The 13,840-nt window shown below is 48.5% G+C and overlaps 6 protein-coding genes across 6 annotated transcripts; 1 reads left to right on the plus strand and 5 right to left on the minus strand.

Moving 5' to 3' along the window:
• Nucleotides 1-289: 289 nt before the first annotated feature.
• Nucleotides 290-1,186, minus strand: N7503_010030 (uncharacterized protein; the record flags this gene model as incomplete). Its single annotated transcript, XM_057069576.1, has 1 exon — nt 290-1,186. One exon carries the CDS (start codon nt 1,184-1,186, stop codon nt 290-292), a length of 897 nt encoding a protein of 298 aa, XP_056916187.1.
• A 1,522-nt stretch (nt 1,187-2,708) lies between these two features.
• Nucleotides 2,709-4,007, plus strand: N7503_010031 (WD40 repeat domain-containing protein; the record flags this gene model as incomplete). Its single annotated transcript, XM_057069577.1, has 1 exon — nt 2,709-4,007. One exon carries the CDS (start codon nt 2,709-2,711, stop codon nt 4,005-4,007), a length of 1,299 nt encoding a protein of 432 aa, XP_056916188.1.
• A 644-nt stretch (nt 4,008-4,651) lies between these two features.
• Nucleotides 4,652-5,731, minus strand: N7503_010032 (sugar phosphate isomerase/epimerase family protein; the record flags this gene model as incomplete). The annotated part of the gene is made up of 1 exon (XM_057069578.1): nt 4,652-5,731. The coding sequence occupies one exon, from the start codon at nt 5,729-5,731 to the stop codon at nt 4,652-4,654; it is 1,080 nt and encodes a 359-aa protein (XP_056916189.1).
• Nucleotides 5,732-6,649: 918 nt separating this feature from the next.
• Nucleotides 6,650-8,830, minus strand: N7503_010033 (uncharacterized protein; the record flags this gene model as incomplete). The annotated part of the gene is made up of 6 exons (XM_057069579.1): nt 6,650-6,929; nt 6,981-7,095; nt 7,146-8,272; nt 8,348-8,611; nt 8,660-8,734; nt 8,790-8,830. 6 exons carry the CDS (start codon nt 8,828-8,830, stop codon nt 6,650-6,652), a joined length of 1,902 nt encoding a protein of 633 aa, XP_056916190.1.
• Nucleotides 8,831-10,613: 1,783 nt separating this feature from the next.
• On the minus strand, nt 10,614-10,944 carry N7503_010034 (uncharacterized protein; the record flags this gene model as incomplete). Its single annotated transcript, XM_057069580.1, has 2 exons — nt 10,614-10,876; nt 10,935-10,944. 2 exons carry the CDS (start codon nt 10,942-10,944, stop codon nt 10,614-10,616), a joined length of 273 nt encoding a protein of 90 aa, XP_056916191.1.
• Nucleotides 10,945-11,358: 414 nt separating this feature from the next.
• Nucleotides 11,359-13,554, minus strand: N7503_010035 (uncharacterized protein; the record flags this gene model as incomplete). Its single annotated transcript, XM_057069581.1, has 9 exons — nt 11,359-11,590; nt 11,646-11,898; nt 11,960-12,096; nt 12,157-12,425; nt 12,479-12,665; nt 12,727-12,802; nt 12,857-12,955; nt 13,010-13,249; nt 13,308-13,554. The coding sequence occupies 9 exons, from the start codon at nt 13,552-13,554 to the stop codon at nt 11,359-11,361; spliced, it is 1,740 nt and encodes a 579-aa protein (XP_056916192.1).
• Nucleotides 13,555-13,840: the final 286 nt, after the last annotated feature.

A 13,840-nucleotide genomic window follows, 5' to 3' on the forward strand; every position in this document is an offset into this window, starting at 1 on the left:
ACATAGCCACCAATGACCATTCAGACTAGTCCATGTCCATTAGTGTCATTACGTCAAAGCTCAAAAGCCAGCTGTCATCAGCCATGTGGTATCTCAGATTCTGTGGTGATAAACTCTAAACAATTTCTTTGGCATACTACGAATGTCCAGGGGCATACTCTCTTCTCATCATATGGCAGGGCATCTACTGACCACTTCAAAAATCCGATCCAGAAGACGACTACCAGGACAGCGCATTCTGCTATTCTTGTTCCGCGTTACAGCCGGATTTAGGCCAAAAAGTCTGACATTAAATAAAGACCTTGACTGGCTCCCTACGTTCCTCATCCCTTAAACCCCCAACAACAGATGCATTCACAAGCAAACACCTCGCTTCCACAGCAGGGCGAAGAAAAGTCTTGACAAATTCCACGCCCGTAAGCAGAAGATTCATGAGCCCCCCTCCAGCAGCAACAGTAGACTCAAACGCCTCGTGAAGCCCATCAAACAACATCCATCCAGTTCCCGAGCCCTCGTGTATATGTCCAAAAACATGTAACCTTGGCCGAACTCTCCACAACATTTTTAGTAGATGAGGGCAGCCAAATTTGTATAAATCAAGATGCCCAAGTGGTGGACCATGAGTAATAAGCACATCAATTCCATCTGGAATTGCGCTAGCCCATACATCTTCATTGCGGGGATATTGAAAAGCCCAGTTACCATGGCGAGGGGAGTAAGGACTTCCGTAGACTCGAATTTGACGATCGTTCGAGTGGGCAACTGTTACTTCTGAGTTCTCTAGGTAGATAATATCGCCCCAGTTGAGTTGTGCTCGTTCAGAGGCTGGGAGGCCGGATGAATCATCGCATGCTGAATCGAGTAGTAGCTCGTGATTGCCAGCGATCACGATTTTTGTGCGATGGGACAGTGTGTTTAGCCAGTCGAGTGCGGCCTGCAATTCCTGAAATGATCCGGACTGTGTGAGATCACCTGCATGGATGAGGATATCTCCATCTGGAATGTCGGGTTGGGTGTTGTGGGTGTCGGAGATACAGACGATTGCAATGGGCTTTGTGAATGGTGTAGCTGGGATATGTTTACGCCAATTGTAAAGCACTTGTGCGAGAAAGACGCATGGCTGGGCCTGAAACTTTTGCCATGGCCCTGGTCGCTGTCGATTAAAGAGCGAGTGAAGACTGGTCATGATGGAGAGTCAAGGCCAGACCTAGAGATATGTATATCGGTTGTAACGAGCCAGTATGTTAGATCCTGGTCGGCTGAAGATGATATTATCAGGAATCTGCCTCGTGATCGCATACCCTAGAGGTGCTAAAATGATCGAGTTGACGTCAGTGTTTGGATTATAACCATCACTTACTGCTGACTAGGGCGGTCCAAAGTTAGTTATTAGTTACGTATTATCTGGGTTGGCCAGCACGTGACGGTGCGATTGGCATCTTTAACACACGACTCGGACACGCCTGATCACTCATTTCGAAATTAGGCCCTTGGAGCGCGTTGCCGCTTCCATCAATGAGGTCAGTTTCGCCCAACAGGATACCTTGCAATGTTCAGCCTGAACCTAGCCAACGCTCTTGTGAGCGGGCAATGTCAAGGTCGCCCGCTACTCGGTCGACGTGTTTCTGCATTCCTGGGGGTTAAATCATAGCGTCTGACTATGGTAGAGTGAGTAATCCTTTTAGAACTGACTCCTTCGCCCATAATGTGGAGTGTAGCCAGACCATGCTTTTTCGAGCTCCGCGGTAAATGTGCCTGTAGCGAACACCGATGATGAGCATTTTCTTAATTCCGGCAATCGTGCCTAACTTACATCTGCTTCCCGATTTCCAGGCCTTGGACTTCTCGCAGTTCCCGGCTCAATGGTCTGATTCCTTGGCCTCGTTGGGGAACGCATATCCAGTCCCACAAGATGTAGCGACATCTGATTTTTCTCATTATGTCTCTTATCTCTGAAAGTTTCCATCCTTTGATCCCTGGGATATCCCAGAGTAGACCCTGGGGCGTTTTCGAAGCAGGATTGCCTTTATAAACAATGTGGGCTAAAGCGAACCCTAATCTGTCTGAGCCACCGCAGGATCATTGAAGAGGCTCCACTACAGATATATTCATCGGCCTTGATTTTCGCGCCAAGGAAATCCCTAGTACGACAAAAGCATTCTTCTTGCATTCCCCGCTGGATCAAAACGCTGCCAGAGGTGCCAGAATATTGGGACCCTATATTACTCTCTATCGAAGGGCACAAGCACGGAAATGTTGCCTTCTCGCCAAAAGGTGACCTGATTGCATGTCACTCACGGGGGGGTCCAATTCTCGTCTGGGATACAATTACCGGCGTAGAAAGATACAGGTTCAACGATGAGACAGACGAGATTAGCGCCAACGGCCCAGTTTTTTCCCCAGATAGCACGATGCTTGCTTTAACGTACTCAGCAAGCACCCTGGCCCTGAGGATCCTGCTGACGGGCGAGACCCATATACTAGAAGTGGATGACAATTTGAAAATGAGCAGAATCTCCTTCTCACCAGATTCAAAGCTCCTCGTATGTGCAACCCTTAGCACTGTGTATTCTTGGGATACAAAGTCTATGGACAGAATCGGCGAAATCACCGTCAAATCCACTTGCATGAACATGGTCGTGATAAATCCCCAGGTTGTCACGATATTGGTGAGAAGTGAGAGTGGGGCAGCTGTCACGCGCCTCAATATGGAATCTGGACAGACTGAGCTGCAGATCGACTTGGGATCCCAGCTGGATTTCGTGCCAAGCTTAAAAACTCAGTTCTCGCCTGACGGCACCGTGTTTGCGGCCTTAGTAGATACAAAAATCATCATCTGGGATCTGGAGACCCGAGCGGTCCGCCACCAAATCCCTATCGACAAGCCTTTCAAGGCTAGTAGCCTATTCCTTTCGCCCTGTGCGGATACCGTGGCTTTCCGGAAGAAGGCTTCAACTCTCGTTCTGATCGATATTGCAACTGGGACTCAGGTCAATGAGTTGTTGCTCGTATCTGGTCACATTGCATTCAGTCCCGATGGGAAGTACTTGTTATCGGCATTCAGAAATACCGAGCTTTTGGATCTCAGGATAAGAGATCAGCACGGTGACGAAAGACTATGGAAGAAAGGAGGGCAGAGCTCTGATGTTCATCTCTTACCCAATCCCGATAAAGCCCTTGTCATTTTCCACCAATCTTTGAATGAAGAGAAACAATATCGGGTTGTTGACACAGCCACGAGCGACAGTCATCGTGACTACATTTCAGTCATCGGCTGTTCCTTTTCTGAAGGTTCTCAAATGGCAGCATTACTATTCTCAGACAAACGAACTGTTCGGGTGTGGGGTAAAGAGAAATCATCTCCCATCGTACAGCTTGAAGCATCTAGGGATGTAGAGGAGATTGCCCTCTCAAAGAATGGACAATACCTGTTCATTCTTGAAGGAAGTACTGTACAAATGTTTGACATCTATACTGGGGTGGAGGTCATATCCTCTGAAGCTGGGGATGTCTCGCATTTTGTATTTTTTCCAAGAAATGAGGTGGCGGCAAGGCAGCAGCCTCACAATCCCTTGTCATGGGACTTGGAGCACGCATCCAATTATGTTTTTCCTCTTTCCTTTGCACTGACGGGACATCGGCTTTTTCCGTTTGGTGATGGCCGCGGGCTTCTCTCCATTTCTGAGCGTTCCCTCCTAATCGAAATAGGCCATGGTCCGTCCACTAGAACCTCCGAGTACTTGGTGATCCGAGACACTCAAGGAAGAGAGGTCAGTTCAATATTCCTTGTTGAGAAAATGAACGCAATGCCCAAACTCACTCCAGATGGGAAGTATCTTCTGATCCCATCTGGACCCGGTTTGCCTCTCTCCAAAGACAACATTCGAATTTGGAACACTCAAGAATGGAAGGAAATGCACACTATTGGGGATTCGTCATTTTTTTGGATTTTCAGCTCAGTGTTGAGGTCTCTCGCAGTGGGTTGTGTGCCGCGTTTATGGACGTGAGGGCTTTCAAGATTGGAATATGGGAGGTTGCCACCGCAAAGCAGGTGGGCCTGATTGAATACGACTTGCGGCTGAGTCTCGAAGATCCCTTCAACAATCAGATAACATTTTCAGATGATGATCGGTATATTCGTCATAGCCGAGGCAAATTGCCCATTCCCTCACTGGCGACACATTCTTCTAGCGATATATTTGTCACCAGAGAGTGGATAAAACAAGGGTCTAAAAACCTTCTTTGGCTGCCTCCGGCTTATCGTCGGGCAAGAGTTGATGTCCAAGGGGATGTGATCGCTTTTGTGCATCATCAATGGACAAGGTTTATTCGACTGGACCTAGATAAAACCCATTGGACGTCAGATGATTCTTAAGGTCGTCTATGATGTCGAGCGTCCAGCATATATATATCCAGTACATACCACTTTCACAGCCAGCATTCCTCATTCTTCATCTAGGTATCTCGATTCATCAATCCAAGAAGGACTTCCCCAGGGCTCTAGATGACGGGACATAAACAGACTGCTGAGTATGTAGAATCGTAATTTTTATCATCTATAGTCGTGGAGTATGCAATATGTACAAATAAAATATAAACAGAGAAGACATCCCTCCTAGATATTCCCTCGTTTCGCAACCATATATTCATTTCACAGGCGGTGCTGCACAGGAGGGGGCGCAATGGATGTAGGGGCCTTCTCCTCTTGACCCTCCCAGTTCAGGACACGGCCCATCTTGTAATAAGAGTCGATACCGCGACGCGCATGGTCAGCGGGAGTAAACGGATCAGGGTTGGCAAGGGTACGGCTAAACAGCTCAAGAGACACCCAGCCACGGAAACCAAGGTCATTGAAGAAGACCTTAGCAACATCCAAAATCGGCAGGTAACCACCACGCGACTCCTCGAAGGGGAAAAGGCGAGAGTTGCGAGACCAGGACATGCGGATGGGCTGGCCCTCGACGTGGAAGGGGTGGTTTTCATCTAGGGGAGCATCGAGACGCTCACCATCAACAAGCTGGACGTAGAAGATCTTGGCGGGATCGATATTGGCGGTACGAAGACGTTCGAGAGAAGCAGCAAGATCCGCCGCAGCATTGGGTGTCTTTCCAGAAGGCGCAGCAGGATCGGCATAGACACGACCGGCGATATTGAAAGAATCCAGACACAAACCGAAGTTGGCACGGTCAACATCACGGACAACCTCCCAAGAAGCCTCCCAGGTATCAACGTGATCACCCCAGCACAGAGCCTCGTAGACGAATCGGAATCCCTCGCCGGCACCGATATCAGCGATGCGTTGCAGGTCCTTCACGATCACGGAGCGGTCACCCGTTGTGCGGGGAGCCTTGGTCTCGGGGTCTGGTCCGAGGAAGTTAGATGGGACCTGGATCATATCTGTGCCCAGCGCCCGCGCTAGGATGAACCACTGGGGAAGCTTCTCGTTAACGAGTCTGTCGGACTCGGCGCGGTCAATCAGACCTTCGTACATGGAGAATGGCTGCAAGCAGATAATGGACATGCCGAGGCGCTCACAGAGACGGCGGACCTGGTGGGAAGCTTCGAGGTGGTCGCCGTTGAATGTTCTTTGGGCGTAGCAGTCCAGATCGTCAAAGAAGAGCTCGATACCCTCGAACCCGTGTGCGGCGGCTTGCATCAGCTTTCCGGGGAGGTCGTGAATCCATGGTCGGCCCAGGGACATGGACGCAATACCGGGGCGGTTGATGACCATTGTTGCGGTGTTTATTGAGTGTGGGGAGATTGGGTGGTGTATGGGGAGTTACAGTTCCCTGGCGGTATATTCAACGCTGCAGGGGCAAAGTTTTAGATTGACTCTGCGTCTAGTGAGAAGGGAGTGTCGAAAATGTGGAGGTGACTGGGGTATTGTTACTATTATAATTTTTTTAACACTTGTGCACAGAGAGGGGGCGACAAAACATTATCCCCGCCCATATCCGTTGATCTGGGGTCTGCCTTTTGCCAGAACGTTGAAGAGGCGCGTAATCCGCAGCTTCTGACCGGCTAAGCGTTTTCCTCTAATTCGTTTATCCGCTGGTGGGGCGGATCAATGGATAGTCCGGTGATGGACGTGGCAGAATGCTTACCGCTATCGCCTGTACCCCGGATGTACGATGGCGATCTTCAGCTATAGCTCGGTATAATGCGGTAGGTCTGAGCATAATTTGCACAGATGGTTATCCACTTGAGTGAGAATCAAAAAGTTGCAGTTTCAATATGCACAAGGAATTGGCACACGTGCGGATACGCCGAGGGTATCCTCGGTCAAGCAGCTTGGCCGTGCAAGCGGAGTAAGCCCGAATTACTTTACAACTGCCGGCGCAGAACCAAAGAGAAGCCTCGGCCAATAAGCTGATCGAATCCTTCGCCCGAGTTTCAATAAATTAAGCAACCCCGAGCTAAATAGACTGACTCCACTTTTAGGATTTTTAAGTTTCACTGAAGATATTCAAGCACACGACTCTCGATCACTAGTGACAAAACTGTTGAACATCAACTGTCATTTGATAAGGGAATCAAAAGAATCATTATAGATCTCGTAAAACTATATCCGTAGGTATCATCCCCACCCATCACAAACATCGTGGTCTCACCAACATCTTACCCGCCTCCAAGTCCGAACGGGTCGGCTTTATTCCTCGTACTTCGGAGGACCAGAGATGACACTCCGTTTACGAACATCCGCAGTCGTCTCATCGGTAGCAATGTGATCGAAGTGGTACAAAGGCTCCAGCGTCACGTTTTGGCGAAGGATGTAAGTCCTGAACCACCACGGAAGGACCTGGAAAACCTGGTACCGCATGTGAACCCTGGTGGGCACAGCGAAGATGTAGTCCAATTCCTCCAGTGTGCGCTGTTTGGTCTCGGGAACCCATAAGAAGATCATAACAAATGCGGTGACGTTCAATGCGCTATTCATCTGTTAGAAATGACTGAAAACGAAGACATGGTAGGCTACTTACGCGTAGAAGCCGAACGCTCCTGTAGCACCCATCACGAATAGCATGCGGGGGAATGTGATGGAAAGAACAGCAGCAAAGCCTAAGCAGACGGAAACAGCCCAGGCCATACCAACCTCTATACTTATATTAGCTTCAATTGATGTATTGGAAGATGCTTAAACGTACCACGGTGGGAAAGCGGGAAGACCTCTGCAGAGTAAGTGAAGGGCACGGGACCCTCGCCAGGAGAATAAAAGGCTTCGAACAAATAAACGAAGAAGGCGATTAGACCCAAATGAGCATTGGAGCTTTCAGGAATTTTAAAGCAAAATCCGGCTGCGAGGAGGGTCCAGGCCATTTGGGGGAACGTAAATAGAAGCAAGGAGCGACGACCCCAGGTATCGATAGTCCATACAGCAGGGAATGCGAAGACAAAATTCACCAGACCAGTTCCCCAAGATGCAAACAAGGCTTGTTCATTGTTGGCGCCGGCGTTTGCGAAGATTGTTGAGGAATAGAAAGATACGATGTTGATACCGCACATCTGCTGGGCAATCATGACAGTGAAAGACGCCAGTGTCGCTCGTCGAACGCGTGGAATAGTGAAAAGCTCCCCAAAGCGAGTAATATAGTTACTAGGGCCGATGATCTCCTGTTCGATTTTGATCTGTGCCGAAATGTAGTATAGATCTCTTGCCGCCTGTAAGGGCGTGTTGCGTAAACGGAGCAGAGATCGATAGGCTTTGTAAGCCGAGCCCCTCTTGATATACCAACGAGGAGACTCGGGACAGAAGTAAACACCGACAAGAAGAGGAATAGCGGGAATGAACGCAGAGCCAAACTGCAGACGCCATGCGATTTTTCCCACTTTCATGACTGCCAGGTTGGCGCTATATCCCAAGAAAATACCAAATGCAGTCCACAGCTGCCAGCACATCACCAAACCACCACGGATATTGGCCGGCACATTTTCTGCGCAGAAGATCGGGATTGTAGAGGCTTTCAAGCCCATGCCGATTCCGAGGAGAAGACGAGTAACGAAGAGCTGGTGCCAGTTTTGTGTGACTGCGGAGCCGATTGGCGAGAGGAAACAAAAGACGGCGGCCAGGAAGATAGTTCCGCGACGACCGAAATATCGGTTGCAAGGGTCCGACAGCCAACAACTGAAGAATGCGCTCGAAAGGTATGGACCCGCGTTGATGACACCGACTAGCCATTCGTTACGGACAGCGTTAGGGCTATCCGTTTCTGGGATGCCGAAAGCAATTGGGAAGGATAAGTTGGCACCGTTGGATCCGGTTTGATCCCAGCCCCTAAATATTTCGGTATATTAGCCAAACTGGTTTCGAGCCAGATCTAGGTGTTCATGGAGTATAGGTTTAACGTACTGCACAGCTGCACCGACGGAGCAAAGGATGATCGTGAAATAGAGGGCCCATGGTTGACGCCATCTGTGAAGAACTTCATTGCGCAGTGCTTCAAGCTCATCTTGAGTTAGACCGGGGACTGACTCGAATTCAGTTGGGTCACGGGCGACCAAAGCCCCCTTTCGGAGTTCCGGTAGAATATCGTTCAACTGATGTTCTTGGGCAAACTCTTCCACGTCGCGAAGAACTTGTTCCGTTGTGAGATCGGCCAATGGGTTTTTGATCCTGAACTCATAAGCAAAGAACCAATCAAATGGTCAAAGAGAAACATACCTCGCCGACACATTGTTTTGCAGGCTGACTTTCTCAACATGAGCCTTCTCCGCACTGCCGTGATCTTCGGGGACACTAGTAATCGAATGAGCCAATGGGAGAAAAATGCGGGGTTGACGAATATGTATACCCTTTCACTCCTTCCGCCTGTATCTCGCCCACTTTCTCCATCTTGATTCAATGCAATAATGGTGTGGGGAATGCAAGGTGGCGCAATATGAAAGTGACGCAGAATTCCAATAGTTTCGAGCCTATGAGAGGCGTTGACCATAAAGGAAAAGCAAAAACTTTGTCAATTGACAATCCGTACCCAGCTTTGATCAGAATGCCTTGCCAAGTAAACCAAGTCTTAACAGAAGCTTGGGTGCGGGATGCGTCACTTTAATACTCAACCAAGATGTCCAGACCTTTGTCCCATTCCCCTCTAAGCCCGGGTCGGCTTGCCCGTGCGGGTCATGGGATTCTGTAAATCAGCAAAGTAAGAAAGCCACCGCTAAACCTCAGACATGTTAGCTCTAGAGCCACATTGAATCCTGCTCCAGCATCTGCATGGTCGTTTCCTGATTTGGATGCATTTTTGCCTGTTCAGGGTCAAAGCGCGCGGGGCCCCATCTGCCCATGGGGTTTGAGTGGCTTGAGAGCAAGTCTCCCCGCGCATTCAGATAGACTTACGCCAAGCCTTTACTCCCGGGATTGGTCTGATTGCTCATGGGGGCCGAGTTACGTGAGCCTGTTACCGCTGTTTCAACGCGTTTCTTCGGTTCCAGTCCCGGCATCGTGGACCCAACTCGCGGTCTGTTCAAGTGTCTCAGGTCTGCTATAGATAAGCGGAGTACCTTCCAAGGATACCGTGGTCTACTTGCATGTTGGTTTGAGGTTTCATAGACGTGGATAATAGTCTTGGGATGCCATCGGGTACTCCGAGTGGGTCTCATCCCGCATTTCACCACTCCACGCCCCGTACCCACTTCCCCAGAGAGCACCACAGAAACAACGAGAAGAATCATAGCAAATGTAACATGAGGAGCCAACGTCAGCAGTCAAAGCGGCTCTGTATTTTACCGCTTAACAACGGACCGCCTTTTATGAATCAATTGCGCCACATGCGTATTAGTGTTTGGACGCTTCATTTAGATCGACACCAGGCTTGACTGTTTGTGGGCCGTGGCTTTTTCTTCGAGCCCGAGCTTGGCCTTTAGGGTTGGGGCTGCGGGGCGGAGCTTGGGGGAAATTAAGCCACGTTAAATGCCTCCTGATTTCCCGGTTTTTGAGTTTTGTTGTCCAGGAAGATTCGGAAAATCTTGCTATTGCCGAAAAGCTCGCGTGCAGGTTGCGTCACGGGGCTTTTGTGATCATGCTAGGGGGTAGGAAAATTAAATTTTCCCACAGTGCGCTGATTGCTCGTCTTTGCGTAATCCTTGTTGTTCTCGGCTCGCCTGACCTTGATGTTGTCTTCGTACAGCCGTGTTTACCGCTAGTACAGAAAGACGGCAAATACATAAGAAAGGATATACAGAATGATCAGCCAAAGAGAGCCCCCTTCCTGGACCTCCAAGCGTTAGTTTGGTATAATCCTCCCTTGGTAAAAATTCTGACATCAGTTCCCTATTCAAGTCCCTGTGTAACATTATGCAGTACCTTTGCAGACGCAAAACTACAAAGCTCCAACCGCATTAGCTCGAGTCTACCTCAGGGGGCTCTGCAACTCGCCACGCGAGTTATGCAGCCCAATGGATCATCATTCGTGATAATTTAGCGAGGGTCGATCGGCCTAAAAAACCTTACGCAGGAACCATACGTGCAAATCTAGGCTGTTGATGATCTATAAATCCCGAGGAAATTGAGGAACGCAGGAAAGTACCTACTCATTGAAATGTAAATTCAGGCCATCATTCGCGCGACTTATCACGTCGAAATAAATCTTGATGAGCCCATATCATGAAGTAGTAGCCTACTACTCCTCCCTAGTGATAGCAAACACCAATCGCCTAGAGTTCTCATCCTCCACCACAGTCCGCTTTGCAGTCTGAATTCCAACTTCATCAAGGAAACTTTCAACTGTCCATTTTGTCCCAGTCTCCTCTCCCACCCGATTCCACATAGTAGTCAAAGTCTCCACATCATGTCTAAAACTAGTGCTTCCAGGCTCGATAGCAGGCACCTCGCCCGGTTTCACACTACCACTTTGTCTCCCCACAATAACACCACCCTTCCTAACTATATGGAGATTAGCCTCCAAGGTAGTATCTGGAAGCAGAAATTCGCAGCTTCAAACGAATATTCATTGAAGTAGTAGGATCAGCCCCGCAGGTGGAGAAAAAGCAGGTGGTGCGGGGCCATATCTGCACCGCCCGCTTGACTGGTTGTGCCCTTAAATGCCTCCAATCCTTGTATTTTTGTAACGGTATAATTGGCTAAGTTAAACTCTTGATATCTCATGTTAAGCATGACTAGAATTCCTGGCACAGAAGCTCAAAACCGCAAATTTAAGCAGAAGACAGGCAAAGTGCTATCGCATAGGTTCCGGCCCCCCATTCTCTAGCAGGCATTTATAAAGTATTGACATCTCTTTCTGGCCTCAACTCCAAGAGCCCACTTACTCGTGAAATGGCACAGTCCACGCCCTGGTCCATAGTCCCCTGTCGTTGATTCTTTCCAAATGTGTGACCCCCTACCTCTAGCTGTCGAGTTCACCCAACCTAATCACGCTTCAGTTCCACTTCGCCCTCCTCTATCTGTGTAGTTTGTCTGAACCGCCCACTTGCATCGTGCTCTGCATCCCAATTTTCGATATTATCAAGTGGAACCTTGACCAGGCGATGTGCTGTAATCCCATTCTCTCCATGAATGATTGTCTGTCGCAGCTCGTATTTGCGCCATTTTGGAAGAAGCCACACCCAAATGTAGTAGTATACGACACAAACGCCAATACTGTTAATTCAGGTCAGCATATGCGCTAAAAGGGGAAATAAGGTTGAGGAATTACATAGCCAGTCCAGTAACACAGTACGTGGCATACCAAAATGATACATCACCACCATCTGCCCCGGTACTTGGTGGATACCACGGCATGGCAATCATAAATATGTTAGACAGGAGAGAAAACCCCACTGCCACATTCCAGCTGCGAAATTCTGCTGGCTCTAGGTTGAGGCGCTTGCGACGTTGGCGGGTGATGAGTAGACCAATAGTGAGGATGAACAGGAAAAGATTGGATGGATAAATGCTAAGATCCACGACTAGATGAGTTTAACATGTTAGTTCCATAAAATTTTCTAACGGAGCATGTAGAGTTCGTACTGAAGTTGAAAGCGTCACCTGCGGGTGGCGCCAGGATCATCACGATCGTCAATGCCCATTTCAAGGCATATGGGCCCAAAGGAGTTCCGAACGGTTTTGTAGAAGTCCAAAAATTAGTCCATGGAAGAACTCCTTGTCTGAAAGAGATGTCAGCCAAGGTCCAAGATCATAATCACAATACATTGGGGTAGATATACCTCCCACACTCCCGAAGTACTCGTGACTGGCCGATCAGGACAGAGATTAAATTTCCGAATGCACTGAGACAGATCAAAAAGTTTAGTGCAGACGCTGCCCCTCCTGTTCCAAATACCTTTTCGAAGAAGATACTTGCAACCACTTGATCCGACGCTATAATTTCTTCTTTTGTCGCAACGGAGAAGTAGGCTATGTTGGCCAGAATATATAGGGTTGCCGTGACAGCCAGAGAGAGAGGAGCGCTCCAGCGAAGAGTCTTGATAGGATTCTGATAATTTCTCAGCCACCGGGTTAGAATAATGAATCACCACATAGACCAACCTTGACTTCGTTAACGACGTTGAATGCATTTGTGTATCCAGAATATGAGAACACAATGTCAATTAGTGCATTAGTTGCGCCGTACACTGTTGCCTCAGAGCTGCCGGAAAATGCATTTTTGAAATTGAGAGTTGGATTTTTGACTGACGTATTACCCCCGAGGACAACGAGACCTGTGATTCCGATGCTGACAAGCAGTGGATGTGTTAATCAGAGTTTGACTCATGTCGCATACTCGAAATACTAACAAGATGAGAGTCACGAGTTTGATGGCTCCAATAATGTTCGAAAGCATGAGCGACCCCTTGGTGTGGAAAATCACGACTAAAGTAACACTTTAGTGTGCTGAAGTATTCACAATACTTTGGGTAAACAGACCTAAGACAGCGACTGTGTATGCTGCAACAGCCACGCCCTTCTCTTGCATTGATGTAGGTGTTGAACCACCAAGAGCAAACAAATACTCCGCGAGAACTACTACTTATCAGTGACTATTATTAACCCCATTTCTTGCTTTCGATGTGGACCAACCGATCGCATTGCTACTACTGAAAGAAAATAGCACCGATTGAACCGCAAAGACGGTTGGAAAGAGGTACCGAGGACGAGGGAAAGACTGTTCCAAATACACCACCTCGGACCCAGAGCGAGATGGGAAGTAGGCAGCAAACTCAAGATACACCGACAGGGTACTGTATGCCATGAAGAAGCCTATGGCCCAGTAAATCAAGCTGAGGCCAAATGACCCGGTCCCCTCAAGAATGGCAGATGCTGAGAATTCCATTGGTCAGTATAGAGTGGGGCTTGGATGAAGCTAGGAGGTGCATACGAGTCGAGAACACGCCGGTTCCAATCATCATACTGAGGTTGAGAAATACCACAGTTACCGGGCCCACGGAATACCCAAGGGGACTGTGTTGCTCGACGGGGGCACCGCTGGCTTCTTGAATTGTGAGCCTGTTGGAGTTTTCTCCTCCCTCTGCTGTGTAATGAAGACTTCCTTGGTCGATCTCATTGCTGCTCACGTCGGATGTGACAATCTCGTCCGCATCTTCTTTGCTGCGTAGAAAGCCCATATTTTTGGTTTTAGTAAGTGAGAGCAATTGTCGAGTACAATTCACTGAAAGAGGTCCGTTGGAAAGCGTGGAGACTGCTATTATATAGCACATGCGTCCAATGCACCGTGCTCACTGGCAATTGGTATTGCGACAGATGGAGTATAAATTAGTACCGAGAGAAGTACCTGATGCCATATTTGCAGTGAGGGGAAGTCAAACGCCATCATCTTCATCATCAGTAGTCTTCTCCACTCATATTTCTAACAATAACGTATGCATGTAGCTATTGAGTAAACTATCAGTG

Source organism: Penicillium pulvis, assembly GCF_028828015.1.
Source record: "Penicillium pulvis strain IBT 33274 chromosome Unknown scaffold_8_segment0_segment0, whole genome shotgun sequence".
NCBI lineage: Eukaryota > Fungi > Ascomycota > Eurotiomycetes > Eurotiales > Aspergillaceae > Penicillium > Penicillium pulvis.